The following is an 18,602-nucleotide window of genomic DNA, read 5'->3' on the forward strand; positions in this document are numbered from 1 at the left end:
TTGGTGTGTGTGTGGCTGTGTGTGTGGTGTGTGTGTGTGTTGTGTGTGTGGTGTGTGTGTGGTGTGTGTGTGTGTGTGTGTGTTGTGTGTGTGTGTGTGTGTGTGTGTGTGTGTGTGTGGGTGTGTGTGTGTGTGTGTGTGTGTGCGCGTACGTGTGTGGTGTCGCTCTCTCTCTCTCTCTCTCCTCTCTCTCTCCCTCTCCTCTCTCCCCTCTCTCTCTCTGTGCGCGTGTGTGCGTGTGTGTCTCCCTCTCCCTCTCTCTCTCTCTCTCTCTCTCTCTCTCTCTCTCTCTCTCCCTCTCTTTCTCCCTGCGTCGGACGATTGCAGCACTTACTCCTGAGGTTACTGCGCCTCCGCCGGCACGCTAAGCACTGCTACAACGAGCGAGCCTCAGTAAGATCTCCGTGCCGTTCAAAGGTACAGTGGAGCGCGCTAACGTTTTAGACAGTGTGGTCAACCAATTTTGGCCATGAATTCCCTTTCCCCATTTCTAGAGGTTCCTGGCAGGCAGGATATGCCGTTACCAGAAACGCTATTTTATCCATCATATTTGTTTTGCCATGTTTCCAAAGGCCTTCACGTTGTGATGAAAATTAATTCCGTCATCACTCACTGCACTCGTTTCGACGGCCAAAACGCCAAAAATATGTACCACAATGGCTATCAAATAAGGCGTTGATGGCATCTATATCATACAACTAAAACGACAAAAGATGCTCTCACCACACATTAATCCCACGATCGGCACGGCAAAAGCGTTTCCCCAATGAGATTGTCAGCACATCTCTCACTCAGCACTCATTATACAATTTTTCCGTAAGCTTTATACACACCTCCGGGACACTGACATTTCCGGGGCAACACCCATTTGCTGTAACAGCGACATTCTGGCTACCGTCCTTTTTATCCTAACCTTCTGTAGCTTTTTATAGCGAAGTTCTCTTTTAGACCTGGCCGATTTAAGTTTCCTTCTCTTGTTGATTCTTCTTGAGCAGGATAATTTCTTGGACCCTTGCTGGTGATCGGGGAGGTAGGGCGAATATCTTTGGGGGGTTCAAGATCGGTCGTACAATGACAGCTTACTTTCGGATTGTGAACCGTCAAAAAACACCATGGGATCCGGGATATGAGTGGGGGATGGGTGTTGTCTTTAGTCGATGAATATTGAGAACAACGATCCAAGCAAGAGAAGCAGGATCAGGGAAGGGAGGCAGGGCAAGCCTCAGGGATTTGGGCACAGTGACATATGTGGCAATCTCAACAGACAAAAAAAGTATCTTTTTCCTGCTGGCAGTGGTAAGAACAAAACATTTCTATTTTTTGCCTTTTATTTTTTAGATAGTCATGAGAACCGGGTTTGGTATTTCACTTTTGTCTGAGGCGAAGCGGTCGGCTGGGCTTTCCGAGCAGTTACACGCCGTGTATGCCAAGAGCCGAGTCCCCTGCCGGTCAGCCCAAACACAGGAGTGATGCCAGTAAATGAGAGCATTTTTCAACGGATTTCAGTAGCCGTACCTGGTCAGGGAGCCAGGAGATGCTTCAGCGCAGACGATGCTCTTGATGCTGATCCGGGTCAGAGACGCCGGTGGGTCGCGGCCGCCTCTAATGCCTCGGTCTTGTTCATGCAAGAGGGACGGGTCTAACACCAGGTTCTTCTGCAGCGCCCAGCCACTGCCAAGAGGTCCAAGGAACGGGAGGCCAGGATGACTGTCGGGCGTTGAGAGATTGAATGAGTGATGATGAGTTGGAGTTTTAGGGCGCACAACGGTAAATGGTCATGCAGCGCCCATAGCTGGAGGAGGGGGGTGCGGGGGGGGGGGGGGGGCAGATTGAAGGCCTCGGACACGCCCGTCTCAGTTCGTATTCACCTGCAGGTGATCTCCGTACCCAAACATACAGGTTCAAAGAGCGTTACTCCAATATAACCCTTTGCCATGCGCTGATCTAATGAAGCATCGTGCGTGTATGGCGAAGATGCCGCAGTGATGAAGTCGACAACAGCTGGATTGTGAGCGCGCTCGCAGAGCCGGTTTCGAACTGCAAATTCAAGCCAAAATAACCAGCAACAAGACCAAAACTGTCTTGTGGCAAAAGGGGGCGATGACCTTACCGCCAATGCAGCGGTGACAGCATCAATAACGCTCGCATCGTGAACTGCATTGAACACCAACCGCCCGCGACGCCACGTAGTTGCTGTCGCTTTGCCAGCGTTGATCTGTCGCGACAGCCGCAGCCCCAGCCGGTCCTTTCTCCCAGCCCTGCAGATGACCTTGAGCTACACTGACTGAAGCGCTGCAACGGTGACCCACTGCAATGTTGCAGCAGGACCTCGCCCGTGCTCTCGATGCATACCACGCCCAAAGGGCAGCGACGCTTCCAAGGTTCGAACACACGATCGCGGGAGGTAAGCTGCTTCACTGGTCATGTTGCGCAACAGCCTGCTGCTCGGGTTTGGCAGATCAGCTTCTGCTCGGCTTTGGCAGATCAGCTTCTGTTCGGCTTTGGCAGATCAGCTTCCACCCGACTTCGGCAGATCAGCTTCCGCCCAACTTTGGCAGATCAGCTTCTGCTCGGCTTTGGCAGATCAGCTTCCGCCCAACTTTGGCAGATCAGCTTCCGCCCGGCTTTGGCGGATCGGCTGCTGGCCGGCTTTGACAGACCAGCTGCAGCTCTCAATGTCTCAGCTTCATCTGAAGTAACGCTCTGCTCTATGCGGTAGGCTGCGGACTGTTCAGTCGGTTGGGAGAAGCACCTGCCTCTTTCGCTAGGAAAGCAAAGTGCGCGTCTTTCCCTCTCACGCTGGTTGTCTTTCACGTTGCACTAGGTTTTGACTTTCGTTTACATTGACCACGTCTATGGATCTATGGCATTTTGAACTCACCTTTAGTTCAGATCACCATATTGCCGGTCGACTTGAGGCTCCGCTGATGCTTTGCTATCGCTCCAAGCGAAACTGATTGTTGTAGTCACTGCGTGGTCTAAGATCAAGTTTCGGGTAAACCTGTTTTATGCCATGCAGATTCGTTAACTACGTCGTTAATAGGCCATCGGGCCACGCTCACGCCTGTGGACTATGCGTGACCGGGAACTTCAGTCGGAGTTTCACGCAATTGCGTGGAATGTGCGCAGTACTTCCCACAGAATACGGATACGCGCCGGTTTAACAGAATAAACTGCCATCCTTGAAGTACGTCTTTCTCTTAGAGGTGCTGTTTCTCCGTGTCAAACACCTGGCAGAGCAAACATTTCGGAGGAAACAATATAGAAGCCTTATGGTCAAGTGGTCAGCTTGCCTTCCGTTCCCAAGTGGGACCCGGGTTGGAAACTCGGTGACACCACGGCCCCAAAACACCATTTGGACTTTGCAGCCGCTGGTGCCCCAAGAACGGGGCGCAACGACGTGCGTTGCGTCACTTTGAAGCCAGGAAGTAACATCCGAAGAACGTGGTACCTTCATTCTGCTTGCCTGCATGATACGTTATTAAGACAAAAGCAAAAGAAATGAGCGGTGTCGCCGCCGGCGCCAAGACCACTGATGCTGAAACCTGAACAGCTAAACTATTTCAGAGACGCCACATGCTTGAAGAAGCCGTCCAATGTTAACTGGGATGGTTACACGTCTTTCGTTGAGCCTCTGATATCAGCCATCTCCTTTCAACGTAATTCTAATGCGATTCTTAAAACATGGGGGGCAGTTTTACCCAATCCAAAACGACACCGACAAACCTACCAGCGCATTTTATCTACCTTGGACTACATGCAAGACGTACGCTGCTCACAAACGTTTTTCATAACATTCTCAAAGTCGTGGCGAGAGCACAACGTGTTTGAAACGATGCCGAACGCTGCCACACGCTTCTTCTCTCCTATACGTTGTCAACAAGAAACAAAACAAAAATATGGTCGAACTCCTATGCCGATGCACCATAACAGTGCGTGGAATACGTACCCGGCCGTAAACAGCGGACAACGAACATACAATGCTGCTTCGTAAACTACGCTTCACTGTCAAAGACGGTAACAAATCGCTCATCTCCATCAGCAGATGCCATAAGAAACACAGAGAAGGCAACATGGTTAAATATAAATAACGGAAGGTCGCATGATGACGTCACCATCCAGCCGAGTCTCGCCAGAGCGACAGCGGACGAACTGCAGGTTTCGTCCACACTTTTGCCAAAGCGTCCACATTCAGTGGGGTCCAAACGCAGCTGTCCCGATACTGAGACGTCTGCGCTCGGCTGGCTGCCGGCGGACCTGGTGAGCAGAGACGCCGCCAGCGGAGGGGCCCGGAGCGCGGCCACACGCAGGGACAACACACGACACCCGGCTCTCCGGCACGCACAGCGCCACCGGCCGCGTTACACTGGCCGGCGGACAGGCCGCAGCCGAACTGTGGTACGCCGATTCCAGTGCACCGAGGCCTCGGGTCACCACCGCCTGCCGCAGCGATCGGCACCGGCCGGCCGCCGACTACAGCGCACGCAGGTGGGCTCCTGACAGCCGGCCGCCGACTCGAGCCGACTCCAGCGGCACGCAGGTGGGCTCCTGACAGCCGGCGGCCGACTCGAGCCGACTCCAGCGCACGCAGGTGGGCTCCTGACAGCCGGCGGCCGACTCGAGCCGACTCCAGCGCACGCAGGTGGGCTCCTGACAGCCGGCGGCGACTCGAGCCGACTCCAGCGCACGCAGGTGGGCTCCTGACAGCCGGCGGCCGACTCGAGCCGACTCCAGCGCACGCAGGTGGGCTCCTGACAGCCGGCGGCCGACTCGAGCCGACTCCAGCGCACGCAGGTGGGCTCCTGACAGCCGGCGGCCGACTCGAGCCGACTCCAGCGCACGCAGGTGGGCTCTGACAGCCGGCGGCCGACTCGAGCCGACTCCAGCGCACGCAGGTGGGCTCTTGACAGCCGGCGGCCGACTCGAGCCGACTCCAGCGCACGCAGGTGGACTCCTGACAGCCGGCGGCCGACTCGAGCCGACTCCAGCGCACGCAGGTGGGCTCCTGACGGCCGGCGGCCGACTCGAGCCGACTCCAGCGCACGCAGGTGGACTCCTGGCAGCTGGCGACCGACTTAGGCGGCTGTGTCAAAGAAGCTATCGATCATGGCTGAGATTTGCGCCGGCGTGTAGCGCACGTACTTGTCCTTGTTCTTGGAAAACGTCACGCTGCCGTATCTGGGGACGAACGGCATATATCAAAATCAGCACCAGCTCCGCCGTAATTTTTAGCAGGCAGTACTGTAACAGCTTGAATATGGATCTTACGGGCCACCCCACTGTCTCAAACTGTAGCACTTATGAGCACCCGACGACGAGCTGAAGAGATTAGCAATCATATCATTTTTGAGTGTTCTGAAAGAGCGCGAGAATTAAGAGCTTTGCTCCTGGTTGACTAGTTAAAATATACACAGGAGCAAGGGGCAAAACCGTCCCTTTTATCGAAAGGACACGTCCACCTAGAAGTGGCACAAAGGTCAGACTGTCCACCAAAGGCCACATTTTTGGGGAGGGGGAGGCCGCTATGCCCTTGCCGTGTACACACAGAACGGAAAAAGACGCAACCACCCGTTAGATTCTAGGTTTTGTAGCGTATGCGAATGTCGCTTTTCGTACACATTATGCAATATTTTGGGAACTAAGGCGTCATATAGTAAGCACGACACCGCACAGATAGTAAACGCGTCATAAGAACTCATCCCTGCGAATTTCGTTCGTGGGCATATGGTTCAGCCGTGGACCTCACCTGTCGTAAAAGCTGGCGTACTTCGGCAGCACGAACTCCTTGTTGTCACGCTTGAGCGACTCGCGCAGCTGAACGTCGGGTATGGAGTACTCGCGCTGCAGTCGACACAGCTCCTCCATCTCACGGTTAAACGCCTGCGGACAGGCGGCGGCGGCCTGTGCACTGCTGCAACAGCGACGGCTGGCGCGCGCGGCTCAGGGGGCGGCCGCGTTACCGATAGTTGAAGAGCATCGTCGTCAACGCTCACTTCGCGCTCGGATTTCTATAACAAAACGTTCTGCGCATTAACTGGCTTTCACCTAGATCCTACGCGATCCTATTAAACAGCCACGCAGCGGCCGCGCTGCTTAGCTCTCCGCTACGCCCTTTCACCTGTCACTCGTGACGGCTACTCAGGATATTGCAGGACTTGCTGCACAAAGCCAGCCCGCCGTTAAGCCCCTGTGTGGCAGAAGATCCCACGGTAATCTGCGCCGTTTCGCGTTAGAGTCGTATGCAGTATAGACTGTGGAATGAACGTGCCGTGGAGTGGCATGCGGTAGGGGGTAGTACGCGAGGTCGTGTCACGAGGTCGTTCTCTATCACAGTTGTATGGCGACGTGTCAAACTCACGGCAAACTTCTCCTTGATAGCTTGCTTCTCTTTGTCCGAGAGTTTGTCGATGTCCAGACGGAAGGACGGGATGTCCTCGGTAAAAGTCATGGCCTGCAGCACGCGGCTCCAGCTGCCGACACGGAGGTCACGAGGTCAGTCGGAGGTTACGGGGTCAAAGTGGGCCATGAGGTCAGACAGAGTCGAGGGACAAGCCATCCCACTTGCGTGACGCGGTGCCTTTCTGAATGGAGTCTGAAATTGTGTACCTTAGCTGTACTCCAACCCAAATGACACATTTTAACCGACCACTTGCACCCCGCAAACACGCCACAGGATGTCGCTGGGCCTCTCGAGCGCCCCACCTCTGGGAGTAGAGCCGCTTCTGTTCCATTATCAGCGTGCTGTAGGCGCCTTCAGCACCGGGCTCAGAGAGCGAGACCAGCTCGAGCAGGCCCGAGTGCTGCGTACACCGCAGGATGTAGTGGTAGTTGTTCAGCCGGAAGACCGCCCGCAAATACGGGTCACTGTCGGCACGATCAGGTCAGGTCAGCACTGAGAATCTGCGGTCAGGCCATGACACGAAGCTGTGGGCGGACCACATGACACAAGGTCGATTGAGGCGGGGTGATGTCAAGTTACGGCCACTGAAACCAAGGCGGGTCAGACTGACTTCGATCAAGGTCAAATGACTGGTCAGTTGGGTTGTCTTTCATCCATATAGTATACACACAGCACAAACCATTCGTCAAATATCAGAATATCATACCTTCAGTGATTCGCCCGAGAAATATGTTAACGTTCCAAGAAAGGGCATTCGGCGCGGCACAGGGGAGTTAAACGGGGCGTACGTGACGCCTTGGAAGCGAATCCTAACTCAAAAGTGAGTAGTGGCACAAAAGTACCTGCACAAAAGTATCTAACACAAAAATCATCACATCGGAGACCCGGGTTTCAATGCTGCCCGTGACAAAATTTTGACCGATCGCCTCGGTGCGAGGTAGTCACGCTACCCGTCCCGGCATTGGCGTAATAATTGAGAATGGGTGCAGCACGTTGTGAACATTGCAAGCTATGACTTTTGGAGGCTGCGAGCTTGGATGTTATGGACTGCGCCAATGGGTAAAGAAGTGAACGCATTTTGGATGTCATGAACGCTGGATGCTGCGATTTGGGATGACATGAGAACTGGGCGCCACGATCTTGAACGCTTTCATGGTTCCCCGAAATGATCATAAATTGGACTCAACCTATTGGATAATTAATTCCCCATCCATTCAATTCGATATTACAGCGTTATTGGATTTGTCGATCAACAGCCACGGGGCCATACCACGGCGATCCATCGGGGACGACCGCGCCGCCTGTGCAGGTCCCACGAATACACACGCCTGTCATGGACACCAACGTTCACGAGCCAAGACCGTGTGCGGACCCACCTGTACTGTTCGGAGGCGTTCGCCAGGGACTGGCCCAGCGCCGAGAGCACCTTCTTGATGTAGACGCCGAGCAGCGCCTTGTTCTTGTCGACGCGCGACGTGGTGACGATGTCGTAGTTGGCGTGCTGGCACAGCATCCAGCCCACCGTGTCCGTGTATTCCACCTGACACACCAGCCGGTCAGTATCACAGCCAGGGTCGAGGGCACAGCTAGGGGCAGGATCAGAGATACAGCTGGTCAGGTCAGGGTCACTAATGGCCAGATCTCAGAAGTGACAAGTCTGATCAGTGCCCGGGTCGAGGCCACGCCTGGGGCGAGGGTCCGGGCCAGGTCTGATCAGAGCAGAAGTCGGGGACGCGGATGGGGTAAGGGTCCGGATCAGGTCTGATTGGAGCCCAGGCCGGGGCCACGGCCGGGTTAGGGGTCCGAGTCAGGTCTGATCAGAGCCTGGGTCCGGGTCAGGTCTGATCAGAGCCCAGGTCGGAATCACGTCTGGGGTGAGGGTCCAAGTCAGGTCTGAGCAGAACCTGAGTCGGGGACACGGCTGGGTCGAGGGTCCGAGTCAGGTCTGATCAGATCCCAGGTCGAGATCACGGCTGGGGTGAGGGCCCAGGTCAGGTTCAGATTATCGGCAGCGCCCGTGACAACACAAGTAGTCAGTCTGCCCGCCCCTGATCGGCACATGTTGCGCAGGGCATCAAACACAGCCCGACCAGCCAGGCCGCAGGCCAAATCAGACTCATAATGTCTCCTCGGGCGTCATACACTGGCTGGATGATACGCCGAAAACCTCTGGGCAAAGGAAACAGTTTTGCTTAGCAACGACTTACAGTCAGGGTCACTCCCGGCATGGTAACTGTGACATTTATAAACAAAGAAAACAAACGACCAGATAAGAACAGTATCACCAGCACACCGCTGTCCTTCACTGCTGTGAAATGTTTGCTTAGTCAGTCACTGTTGGCAAATGTCGACTTTGTCAGTCACTGCTTCACATGTTAATGCTGCCAGTCAACCCGTTGTCAGACATCATAATTGAAATCTCCTGCCGTCACAGCCCGGCGTCAGCGGTGACGATCGAACATCAGCCGCCGCTGCCGCCCGCCGCGCACCAGCTGGTCGCAGAACATGACGACGTTGGAGGCGCGCTGGTGGACGGTGCCGTCGCGGGGCAGCTGCCGATCCGGGTCGTTCATCACCCACTCCATGAAGTCGTCCAGCGACTTGACGCACTGCGCAGGAGGGACGTCCGGTGAGGCGGAACACACGCCAACAGACAGAGGGGCTGCAGCCGGCTATCCGCAGGCCAGGTTGGTACGCACGGGTGGTGAATCACGACGTCCTCCCGGTGTACCCCACCACGGTACCCAGCCGTGCAGGGCATCCATCTCTCGCTATATAAGACGACTTCTCAGACTGATTACACCTCCCCTGGTCCGTCTGGAATTATGACGATTACATCGGCCACTCCTCATCAGTCTCTCACCGAGGGTACCACAGAAACCAACTCCGCCGCCAGTCGGACTCGACCTCATGACGTCAAGCCGCAGCGCAGATTTCCAGCCAGTTAAGCCGTGCCGATTGCCCTAGCCCTTTTCGAGCCCGGCTCCGACCTGCGTCGGCCCTCACCGTCTGGTGGAGGACGTCCACGATGCCCGAGATGCGGTTGCGCACGGTGGGATCGCAGCCCTGCAGGGTGCGTTCAAAGTCGCCCCGCATCGCCATCAGGTGCGACACCAGCGGGAAGAGGTTGAGCACCGGCGCGAAGTCCTGGCGCGCGATGCTGCGTCGCGCCCGGCCCGCCATCGCCTGCGGGCATCCCCGGTCACCGGGTCAGCCGAGGGCGTCACGTGTGCAGCGCTCACGGGAACACGGTCGGCCGAAGAGGCCAAGTATGCATTGGTTACGGGTCGCAGCGCCGCCTCAGGGGGTCAACTGCGCAGCGGTCTAGGGGAACACGGCAAGATAAAGGGTCAAGTCTTCACTGGCTACGGGCCACAACGTCACCTGAGGGGGTCACGTGTGCGGCGGTCACGGGCCGCCGTGTCAGCTCATAGCTTAGCAGTGCTCGGCCAGTACATGAAACAGCTTTAACACACCGCTGGCGACCTACGGCGTGATGACGCCGAAAATCTGGCGTCGCGTCTCAAGCCATGACCACCCGTTTCCCGTAATCGATGTTTGCTAATACCATAGAAACACACATCAGCACCCGTCTCTGCCATTCTGAACGGTCTCGGGCCTCACAAACGCCCCATTAGCGGTGGTCTACCACAGCTACACCGCAGCCACCGACGGGCGACACCAGGCCGGACCCACCTCCCCGTCGCGGACCACCAGATCCAGCGCGTCCTGAATGATGGCCTGGAAGACGCGCTTCAGCTGGTGCTGCGGCACCAGCGGCGTCAGCTGCGCCAGCTCGTAGCTGAAGAGGCGCAACAGCGCCGACGTCGTGGTCAGGTACGCGTCCACCTCGTGCTCGTCAATCAGGTCTTCCAAGTGATCTGCCGGGGCGAAGGGGCCACGTTATTTTTGGACACTAACTACTGATGTCGTAAGTCACCTCGCACTATGGTGGCAAACGTCTAAGAAAATTCTTGTGGCCGGAATCGGGCCGCGGACCTTCCGATCCAGAGCCAACAACCTGCCCGCTCGGCCACTCACGCCGCTGTCTGGGCGCGGGAGAAGCCAAGTTAACACATGATTATGTGCGAGGACGTCTACAAACAGACCCAAGGAAAAATAAACAACATGCAGGGTCACCTTCAATTCGCCTATTACAGCGCTTTACGCTTATTACGCTGAGCATTGCAGCTGGCCTCGCAGTCCAGGTAACCCCACCCCGGCCTGCTGTGGATGTCACCCCCCCCCCCCCCCCCCCCCCCGGCACTGACCCTGCTGGGTGCGGGATGGAGCGGCGTTCAGCTGCACACCGGCCTGCTATGGGTGTTCCCTGGACACTGACCCTGCTGGGTGCGGGACGGAGCGGTGCTCAGCTGCACACCGGCCTGCTGTGGGTGCCACCCCCTCCCCCGACACTGACCCTGCTGGGTGCGGGATGGAGCGGTGCCCAGCTGCACCCCAGCCTGCGACAGTGACTTGTGCGCCCGCTGCAGCATCCGGTTGGCCTTCTTCTCCAGCCGGCTGGCGATCCTGCGCGGCGCGCGCGGCCGGCCCCCGCCCAGCGGCGTCAGGTCCGCACGCGACCGCGACATCTGTGACAGGCCACCCGGGCCGGTCATCACCCATGACGTCAGGTCCGCACGCGACCGCGACATCTGTGACAGGCTACCCGGGCCGGTCATCACTCATGACGTCATCCTGTTGTCAGTCTAACCCCTGCCAATGCTGGGTCAGGTCACATCGGGACACCTGCAGAGCGACACCGATTCCCAACACGCGGAGACATGCACCTCTTCCGCTTGGTCTGCACCGCTCGAGCTACGAGTCTGTACCGTCACGGAAAGACCGGCTAAACCGTACCGGGTCGTGAGACGTCACAAGCTCAGGGCCAAGGTCCGACGGTCGGCCGCGGCTGGGCCACCGAGGCTGACCGTGTGACTGCGCTACATGTGACCCCGGACTGACCTGGCCGAGACCGGCCGGCGACTGCGTGTCGCTCGACTTGGCGCTGGTGTTGCTGCGGGACTTGTGGTGCTTCTTTAGCGCTTGGATCGTCCTGCCGGCCGGTCCGGGGCAGGGCGGCAGCGGTCACAAGCGGGGTCGTAGCAGGGGGCAGGGGAAGGCGCCAGTCGAGGTCAAGCAGCGTGCGACGCCATGGCAGAGCGGCGACACGGAGCCGGCCCATTTACATAGCCCCTCCCCCCCCCCCCCCCGACGTAATGCGAGACAATGAAATGAACAACCCATCGACCGAAGAAAACGAATTCGTCAGAGCTGATGGGGCGGCCGGCTACTCGGCCGAACCACGTGACCCACCGGACGATGATGCCAGCACGCAGGCGGGCGTACGAGCTCATGTAGGCGTCGCTGTTGTGGCTGGAGAGCCAGTTGGCGATCAGCCGCACGTCCAGCATCACGTTCTCGGGGATGTCGAACACGTAGCTCTCCGACGGCGGTCCTGCCGGCCAGTCGGGCTCGGTTGACGGCCGGGTTGGGCCAGGGCGGCCGCGCCAGCCGCGCGGTCCTGGCGCACGCGCCCCGCCGCTGCGGTCAGGCGGCGCCGCTGTCTCGGCTTCCGGTACCGGGCCGCGGGGTCACGTGAGCGCATGAGGTCGGTCGCACGTGGCCATTGCGCAGAGGGAAGTCCCACGCCCGCCACAGCACGACGCTTCACCGGCCTGGCGTTCGCGATTGCCGCCAGCAGCAGACCGGCCGCGACTCAGCTCTCTTCACGCGCAACACATCCCTGATCCAGGCGGCGAGGCAGTCCTCCACTGCACCTGCCTGTTTGTCGCACATTACTACACATAGCGCCCACCTCTACAGCGGCCAAGCGAGTGCATGGCCGACTTCTGCCAGCACCCAGCGCGGTGTGACAATATTTCACCACTCTGCAGCAGGGGTGTTGATGTCTTTCATACTACTGGACCCCCGGCTCGGCGTTCATGCTTATTGCTCCTCCCCTTGCTCAGGATAGGCCAATTACAGCTCGTGGCCCACTGCCTCTTTGTCCTCCCTCGCTGAGGACTGGCCAATCACATCTTGGGGTTCACTGCCTTTTTCTCCTCCCCTCGCTGAGGATTGGCCAATCAGCATCGAGCCGGACAGCGGTTAACCCGGCATCTAAGCGCCTCGAGCTTGACAAAACGGACGGAAATTTCAGAATGCCAGGGATCAGGGCAGGACAATGGAGCATGAGCAAACCACACGTTGTGCGGGGGGGGGGGCATAATAGGCGTCAGAAGCGTCAGGACAGGACATTATATCACATTCTTGACACCCAACAGGACGGGTTTTGGGCCCTTGACCTTCGACCCGGCCGACCCCTGGCCATACCGAGGTCCTACCTTGACCGTCGTCCTTCTCCAGCAGGTCCAGAACTGCCACCGGCTGCAGCTGTTTGCTGTACTTGGACACCAGGTCGTTGAACTCCTTGTTCAGCAGCTCCATACCTGTACATGATCTCAGCGTGAGGAGGCTCGTGCGGCGTCGAGCACTGGACACGGCATTTCGGACGTGCCATACAATGGCGAAGGGTGCCCGGTAATGAGGCCCACATGCAGCTGGTTGCTCTTCAGCGCATGCCAAGCCATTCCAGCCCCCACGCTCGAGTGAACCGAAGTGACACCGCTCTTTCCTGAGCACCTAGCCATCGCGCCACATAAGTGATGAGCACATAAAGTAAGAAGTATACACAAGAAGCAACACATCAGTTGCTTTCACCACCAGCAGAGTGCAGAGGTACCCCAAAGCCGGTCATGCCAGCGTCCTTGGCCGGTCGTGATACGCAGCTGTCTTCACTTTGCAGCGCTTTCAACCACCTATCATGGACCTTTGCGTCCCAATTTTTCATGGCGACTGCGGCGTAGGACGCATGAGAAAACATTCCACCGCGAGTCCCGAAGTCAACAGCTGGCGGCCATCAGTAATGCGTTGTACTACAGACCGACGCCGTCTGGGTCAACAGGGAAAGATAGCGACTGAGCGAGAAAGTGCCGCAAAGCGGCAATGCCGGATGCAAATGAATCTGCTTTTTTTATGTTCTGCCCCTTAACGTGCTTGTACAAGACACTTGGGGCAAGAGACATTCTGGACACACCACCCGCATTTAACGGTGGTGGTAACGCCGATGAGAACTACTGACATCGATAACGACACTCGTGACAACGGCAGGGTACGGAGAAGGGGAGGGACCGACCCGTGGTGAAGAGCAGCATGACGTTCTCCAGCTCCACCGACTGCGAATTGTTGGACTGGAAGAACGTGAGCGCGTCCTGCAGCCGCGCCATGGCCATCAGGTACGTCTCCGTGTTGGTCGCGGCCGGACCTGCCCGTCAGGTCACGCGTCAGGTCAGCGCGAGGTCAAACCGCGGGTCTGGTCAGGGGTTATATAAACTATCTTGTAATGGGCCAGGACAGTGATCAAGTAAGGGCTGGCTAGGGGACTAGGGACTAGACTGATTGGGGACTAGGTCAAGGTTAGGTTACAGATGAGGCTTCACCAGGGGATCAGCACAAGGGACAGAACAAGCTGGGTCAGTGGTGCAGGTGGGGGTCAGGGAAGCTGTCTGGTGACTGGGGAGCTCACAGACACAACACAAAAGAGGTCAGACTTAGGGCAGGGTTAGTGCTCACATCTTGAGTTAGTGCACAGGTCAGTTCCGGGGTCAGGTCATGGGTCGGGTCAAGGTCGAGGCAGGAGTCAGTCAGATCAGGGGTCAGACCAGGGCTCGGGTCAGGAGTCCGGTCAGGGGTCAGCACATCAGATCATTGGTCTGGTCGCGACCCAAACCAGTAGCAATGACACACCCTCCCACCGCGGGAGCTGAGGTGCGTGGTCGGACACAGCTCCTCGACAGACGCCGTGAGGCGCCAGCGCTGTCGCCGGGCGTCCGCACATGATAAAACGAACCCCAACACGTCACAAAACATTTGCACACTGCCAACTGTTACCATTGCGGATGATCGGGTCCACTTCTTTGCTGACGTTGTAGTACGATATGACGTGATCGAAACGACTCAGCGTTTTCTCAACGTCTGAAACAGGACAACAGCTACATCCGCACGCGTTGATAGGTCTGTCGGTTAGAGCGTCGCCTCTCGATTCAATGACGGGGCGAGTGATAGTCGCTTTAGGCGCTCGCTATTGGCCCGTGAGTGGTAGGGCCTCTGGCAGGTGGCAGCCCCACCCTGAAGGTAAGGTGGAGGAAGTGACAGGACAGACCATACCAAACATCGCGAAATGCTCGACTTTCGCCGTAAGATTCCGTCCTTGGCACGGAATTTCATAACTAAATGGTGGGGATCGAACGCGACAGCCAATGCTTAGCGTCAACTTTGATCTCAGAAATTCATTCAATCAAAGGGTTCGTATTATTATATAATGCGCTTACTACCATCGGCCACGCGCTGTGTTGGCGCAACAAGCACCGCGTCAGCGCTGATTCTAGAAGTCCATCCAGCTAAAACGTCCAAACTATTTCTTTTTAAAAATAAAAAACATGCCCATTCATGCAGGAAAGGAGCCATCTTTTAAGACGATTCCCATGATTACCTTATAAAAATGACACAAACTTAATAAAGACAACACCAAAGTGGATCCATACTGTTGAATTAGAAGCGAGGATATTCCTGTAAACATACCTATATAACACCATAAAAGAAAGCCACCTGTCAGTGCAAGCCAAATTCAATTTCACGACAGCGATCCCATTTGATGTACTAAATTAAATGCATTTCCCAAACACACCTTTTGTGCACATATGTCAATGTCATGGCTGTACAGCATCACAATCCCCCACACGCACATACAAACGCAGGGCATCCTCGGATGTCCCCTCTGCAACCTGTCCTGTCCTGTCCTGTCCTGTCCTGTCCTGCCCTGCCCTACCCTGCCCTGCCCTGCCCTGCCCTATCTTGCCCTGCCCTGCCCCCCACCCCAGACAGCGCCACCTACTCTGCTTGCGTCGCTGCAGGTTGCCCGTCTCGTGGTAGACGGGCAGCACGGTCTGCTCGAGGCTGGCCAGCCGCCGCTCGAACGAGTCCAGAATGCCGGTCATGCCCTGCGTCAGCTGGTCGCTGGCACGCAGCACCTCACGCACCTTCTCCATCCGCTCCAGCTCCTGACGGCGGCCACGAGCGTGGCGTGGTGACGCGGCGACGCGGAGACACCAGCACTTCCCAGCGGGTCATTAGACGGTATGGTGAGGCCGTGACATGGTGACAGAATGATCAACAGAGGTACCTGCTTTGTTGTGACATTGTAAATGATGGAAAAATGTCCAACACATGCACTCCATTGTACACAAACCCTGCCATTCACAGAGGCACCAATCCACATCACATCTATGAAAATGCCTTTGGTAAAAGGATTTCTGGAATAAGTTCATAGAGCTCAAAGACCTGAATAGCACCATTGCTTTATTGGAAAAAAACATACTGCCACATTGTTCCATGGGCAACAAGATGCCACAGTGTAGGCTGGCTGTTGTCCAATCTCGCAGCAGCATATTCTGGATATGTCCACAGATGGGGTGAGCTCTATGTAAGGCATAGGATTTTCCCAACAAAGATGGGGGATCCACAATGAGCAGTTGTATTATGGCCTTGCACAACACTGATAGCATTTGATTTCAGAGGTTGGAGCATTTCAGGAAAACTGTCCAGCTACCAAACCAGAATAGAGCTTACAAATTCAGCCATTTGGACAGAGTATAGTCTATGCTTGACAAGAGCTTGGATCACAATGCTCAACCAAGTGCCTCATGTATCAAACTTAATAAACAAACATAATATTTATAGAGAAATCAAGAAGCTCCTTTACAGGAGGGCTCATGTGAAATATTGAAACACAATGTTGCTATTTAATTCTTATTTAATAATGAATTGGCTGAAACATCTGAAACATCTGACAGAAAGACAAATGTAGAAAGAGCACAGGCACAATGCAGAGTGCCCACAATTGGGTGTGCATGCACCCCTAATGCTGAATAGCACCTTTCCTGTATGGGAAAAAAACATACTGCCACATTGTTCCATGGGCAACAAGATGCCACAGTGTAGGCTGGCTGTTGTCCAATCTCGCAGCAGCATATTCTGGATATGTCCACAGATGGGGTGAGCTCTATGTAAGGCATAGGATTTTCCCAACAAAGATGGGGGATCCACAATGAGCAGTTGTATTATGGCCTTGCACAACACTGATAGCATTTGATTTCAGAGGCTGGAGCATTTCAGGAAAACTGTCCAGCTACCAAACCAGAATAGAGCTTACAAATTCAGCCATTTGGACAGAGTATAGTCTATGCTTGACAAGAGCTTGGATCACAATGCTCAACCAAGTGCCTCATGTATCAAACTTAATAAACAAACATAATATTTATAGAGAAATCAAGAAGCTCCTTTACAGGAGGGCTCATGTGAAATATTGAAACACAATGTTGCTATTTAATTCTTATTTAATAATGAATTGGCTGAAACACAGGAACATCTGACAGAAAGACAAATGTAGAAAGAGCACAGGCACAATGCAGAGTGCCCACAATTGGGTGTGCATGCACCCCTAATGCTAACTGTTTCATGTTTGGAAAGGATGTCTTACAATGAAAAAAAGGTGAGACTACCAAATCTGAATGTTGTTCACATTCTTCCTATGGAAAAGGTGAGTAAAAAGTAAGCAATGTCTTTTATAGGCTAATACTGAAGCTGCAATGTAAAAATTATGCTCCCACAAGTTCAATCCTCATAACAGCTAGAACTGTAAATCTTGCAGCTCTTATAAATCCATACCATGTCAATGCAATGACAGAACAAAACTGTGCGGCCATGCTTTTCATTAAAAGAGTTGTGGATGTAACATATTGAGCATTCTCCCCCAACCACACAAACCTTTTGCAGTTTGACTGCATGGAGATTGGCTGATATTGCTGTCTCTGATGTCTCCATCATTGCCACAATTTCTGGTGAGCTTCAGAAATACAATCTGCAATAAATGGGCAAATGTGACTTCACACTTAACCTCACCTGTGATGATAACAGGAAGTCAACGTTTTCATTACATGATGGGAAATTGACATGGATGAAATTGACATGGATGATTTGCTTGAGAACTGGGTGGGCACTGTCTAGTGCCCTGTTGGTGGGACACTTATAAGTGACAAGGCTACCTGACAAAAATAAATGAGTCAAGCAGCCTGAATACCAGGGGAACCAACAGACCTGGCTACTGGCTATTGACTGCAAACATCACTGCAGTCCCTCTAGCTTTTTGAATGAGCTTTTGTGCATGCACATCCACATATTAGCTTGCATAGTTGAATTTTGAGCAAATTTCAGATTCTGTCAGGTGCAAGTCCATTGGTCTATACTGATATCCCGGTTAATTTGAAATTTGTTCATCAGATGAATTTTGATTATATTCTATTCCCTTTTGGTCCCAAATATATGGGACTTTCAGCACAAGGAAGCTTCAATGATAAAACTGCTTAGGTACACAAATAGAAAAACTACTGAAGAATAAAAATGCATTAACTGATAGCTGTCTGTGACTGGCCCCAATGGGCATGCCCTACAGAGCCAGATAAGTACACCATTACATGCACTCCCCCACATCATTTAGATTTTGTAAGCATATCACCATAAGTGACCATCCAAGAACAATGCTTTGAGAAGTTCAGAGTTCTATAGCCAAAAAGGGTTCCCAGCCAAAGATCTATATTATGCAAGTAACACAATTAAGCTTCAAGGAGTTACCTTTGTCCTGTGAATTACTGGGCACAGATGTTTGGTAACTATGTTCCATCCATGTCTTTATTGTTATATGCAATGTGACATAGTCCTATAAATTATGACCAAAATACCTCAAAGAAATTCATTTGGACCTCGCCCCAACAACCAGGCTGGGTTGATGCAACGCCCACTGCCGCGTAAAAATGATTCGCCTATCTAAATCCTCCTGGAATAAGTGGGCATTCGGCCCAAGGTTGTGTCCTCCCTAGAAACGAACCTAGGTATTAAACACCAATGTGTGTGCTTACAATACCATATACATATCGCCCCATCGCCCACCCAACCCACACCACCTCTGCGTTGACTCCTCTGACTCCACCCAGCCTTGCTTGTGCATGGATTGAGATGAACAACATTGGTTCGTCACAGTTGCGCCAGTGATGATACGAAGTTGTAATGGACAAAATTACAAATA

At 54.4% G+C, this 18,602-nt stretch overlaps 1 protein-coding gene across 2 annotated transcripts; it reads right to left on the minus strand.

Annotated features, from left to right (window-relative positions):
• Positions 1-4,754: 4,754 nt before the first annotated feature.
• Positions 4,755-18,516, minus strand: LOC119113356 (exocyst complex component 7). Of its 2 annotated transcripts, none has more exons than XM_037237668.1 (17): positions 18,481-18,516; positions 17,288-17,381; positions 15,357-15,522; positions 14,354-14,437; positions 13,599-13,727; positions 12,748-12,852; positions 11,717-11,858; positions 11,366-11,456; positions 10,821-10,992; positions 10,097-10,281; positions 9,407-9,586; positions 8,890-9,009; positions 7,777-7,940; positions 6,703-6,864; positions 6,359-6,470; positions 5,747-5,880; positions 4,755-5,178 (listed from the first exon to the last, which is right to left on the minus strand). In XM_037237668.1, exons 2-17 carry the CDS (start codon positions 17,345-17,347, stop codon positions 5,076-5,078), a joined length of 2,109 nt encoding a protein of 702 aa, XP_037093563.1. In that variant the 5' UTR covers positions 17,348-17,381; positions 18,481-18,516; the 3' UTR covers positions 4,755-5,075. The 2 variants fall into 2 exon arrangements, with proteins under 2 accessions (XP_037093563.1, XP_037093564.1); XM_037237669.1 differs by lacking the exon at positions 18,481-18,516 and adding an exon at positions 18,152-18,458.
• Between the last annotated feature and the right edge of the window lie 86 nt (positions 18,517-18,602).

Source organism: Pollicipes pollicipes, unplaced genomic scaffold, assembly GCF_011947565.3.
Source record: "Pollicipes pollicipes isolate AB1234 unplaced genomic scaffold, Ppol_2.1 Scaffold_7262;HRSCAF=8765_pilon_pilon_pilon, whole genome shotgun sequence".
Lineage (NCBI taxonomy): Eukaryota > Metazoa > Arthropoda > Thecostraca > Pollicipedomorpha > Pollicipedidae > Pollicipes > Pollicipes pollicipes.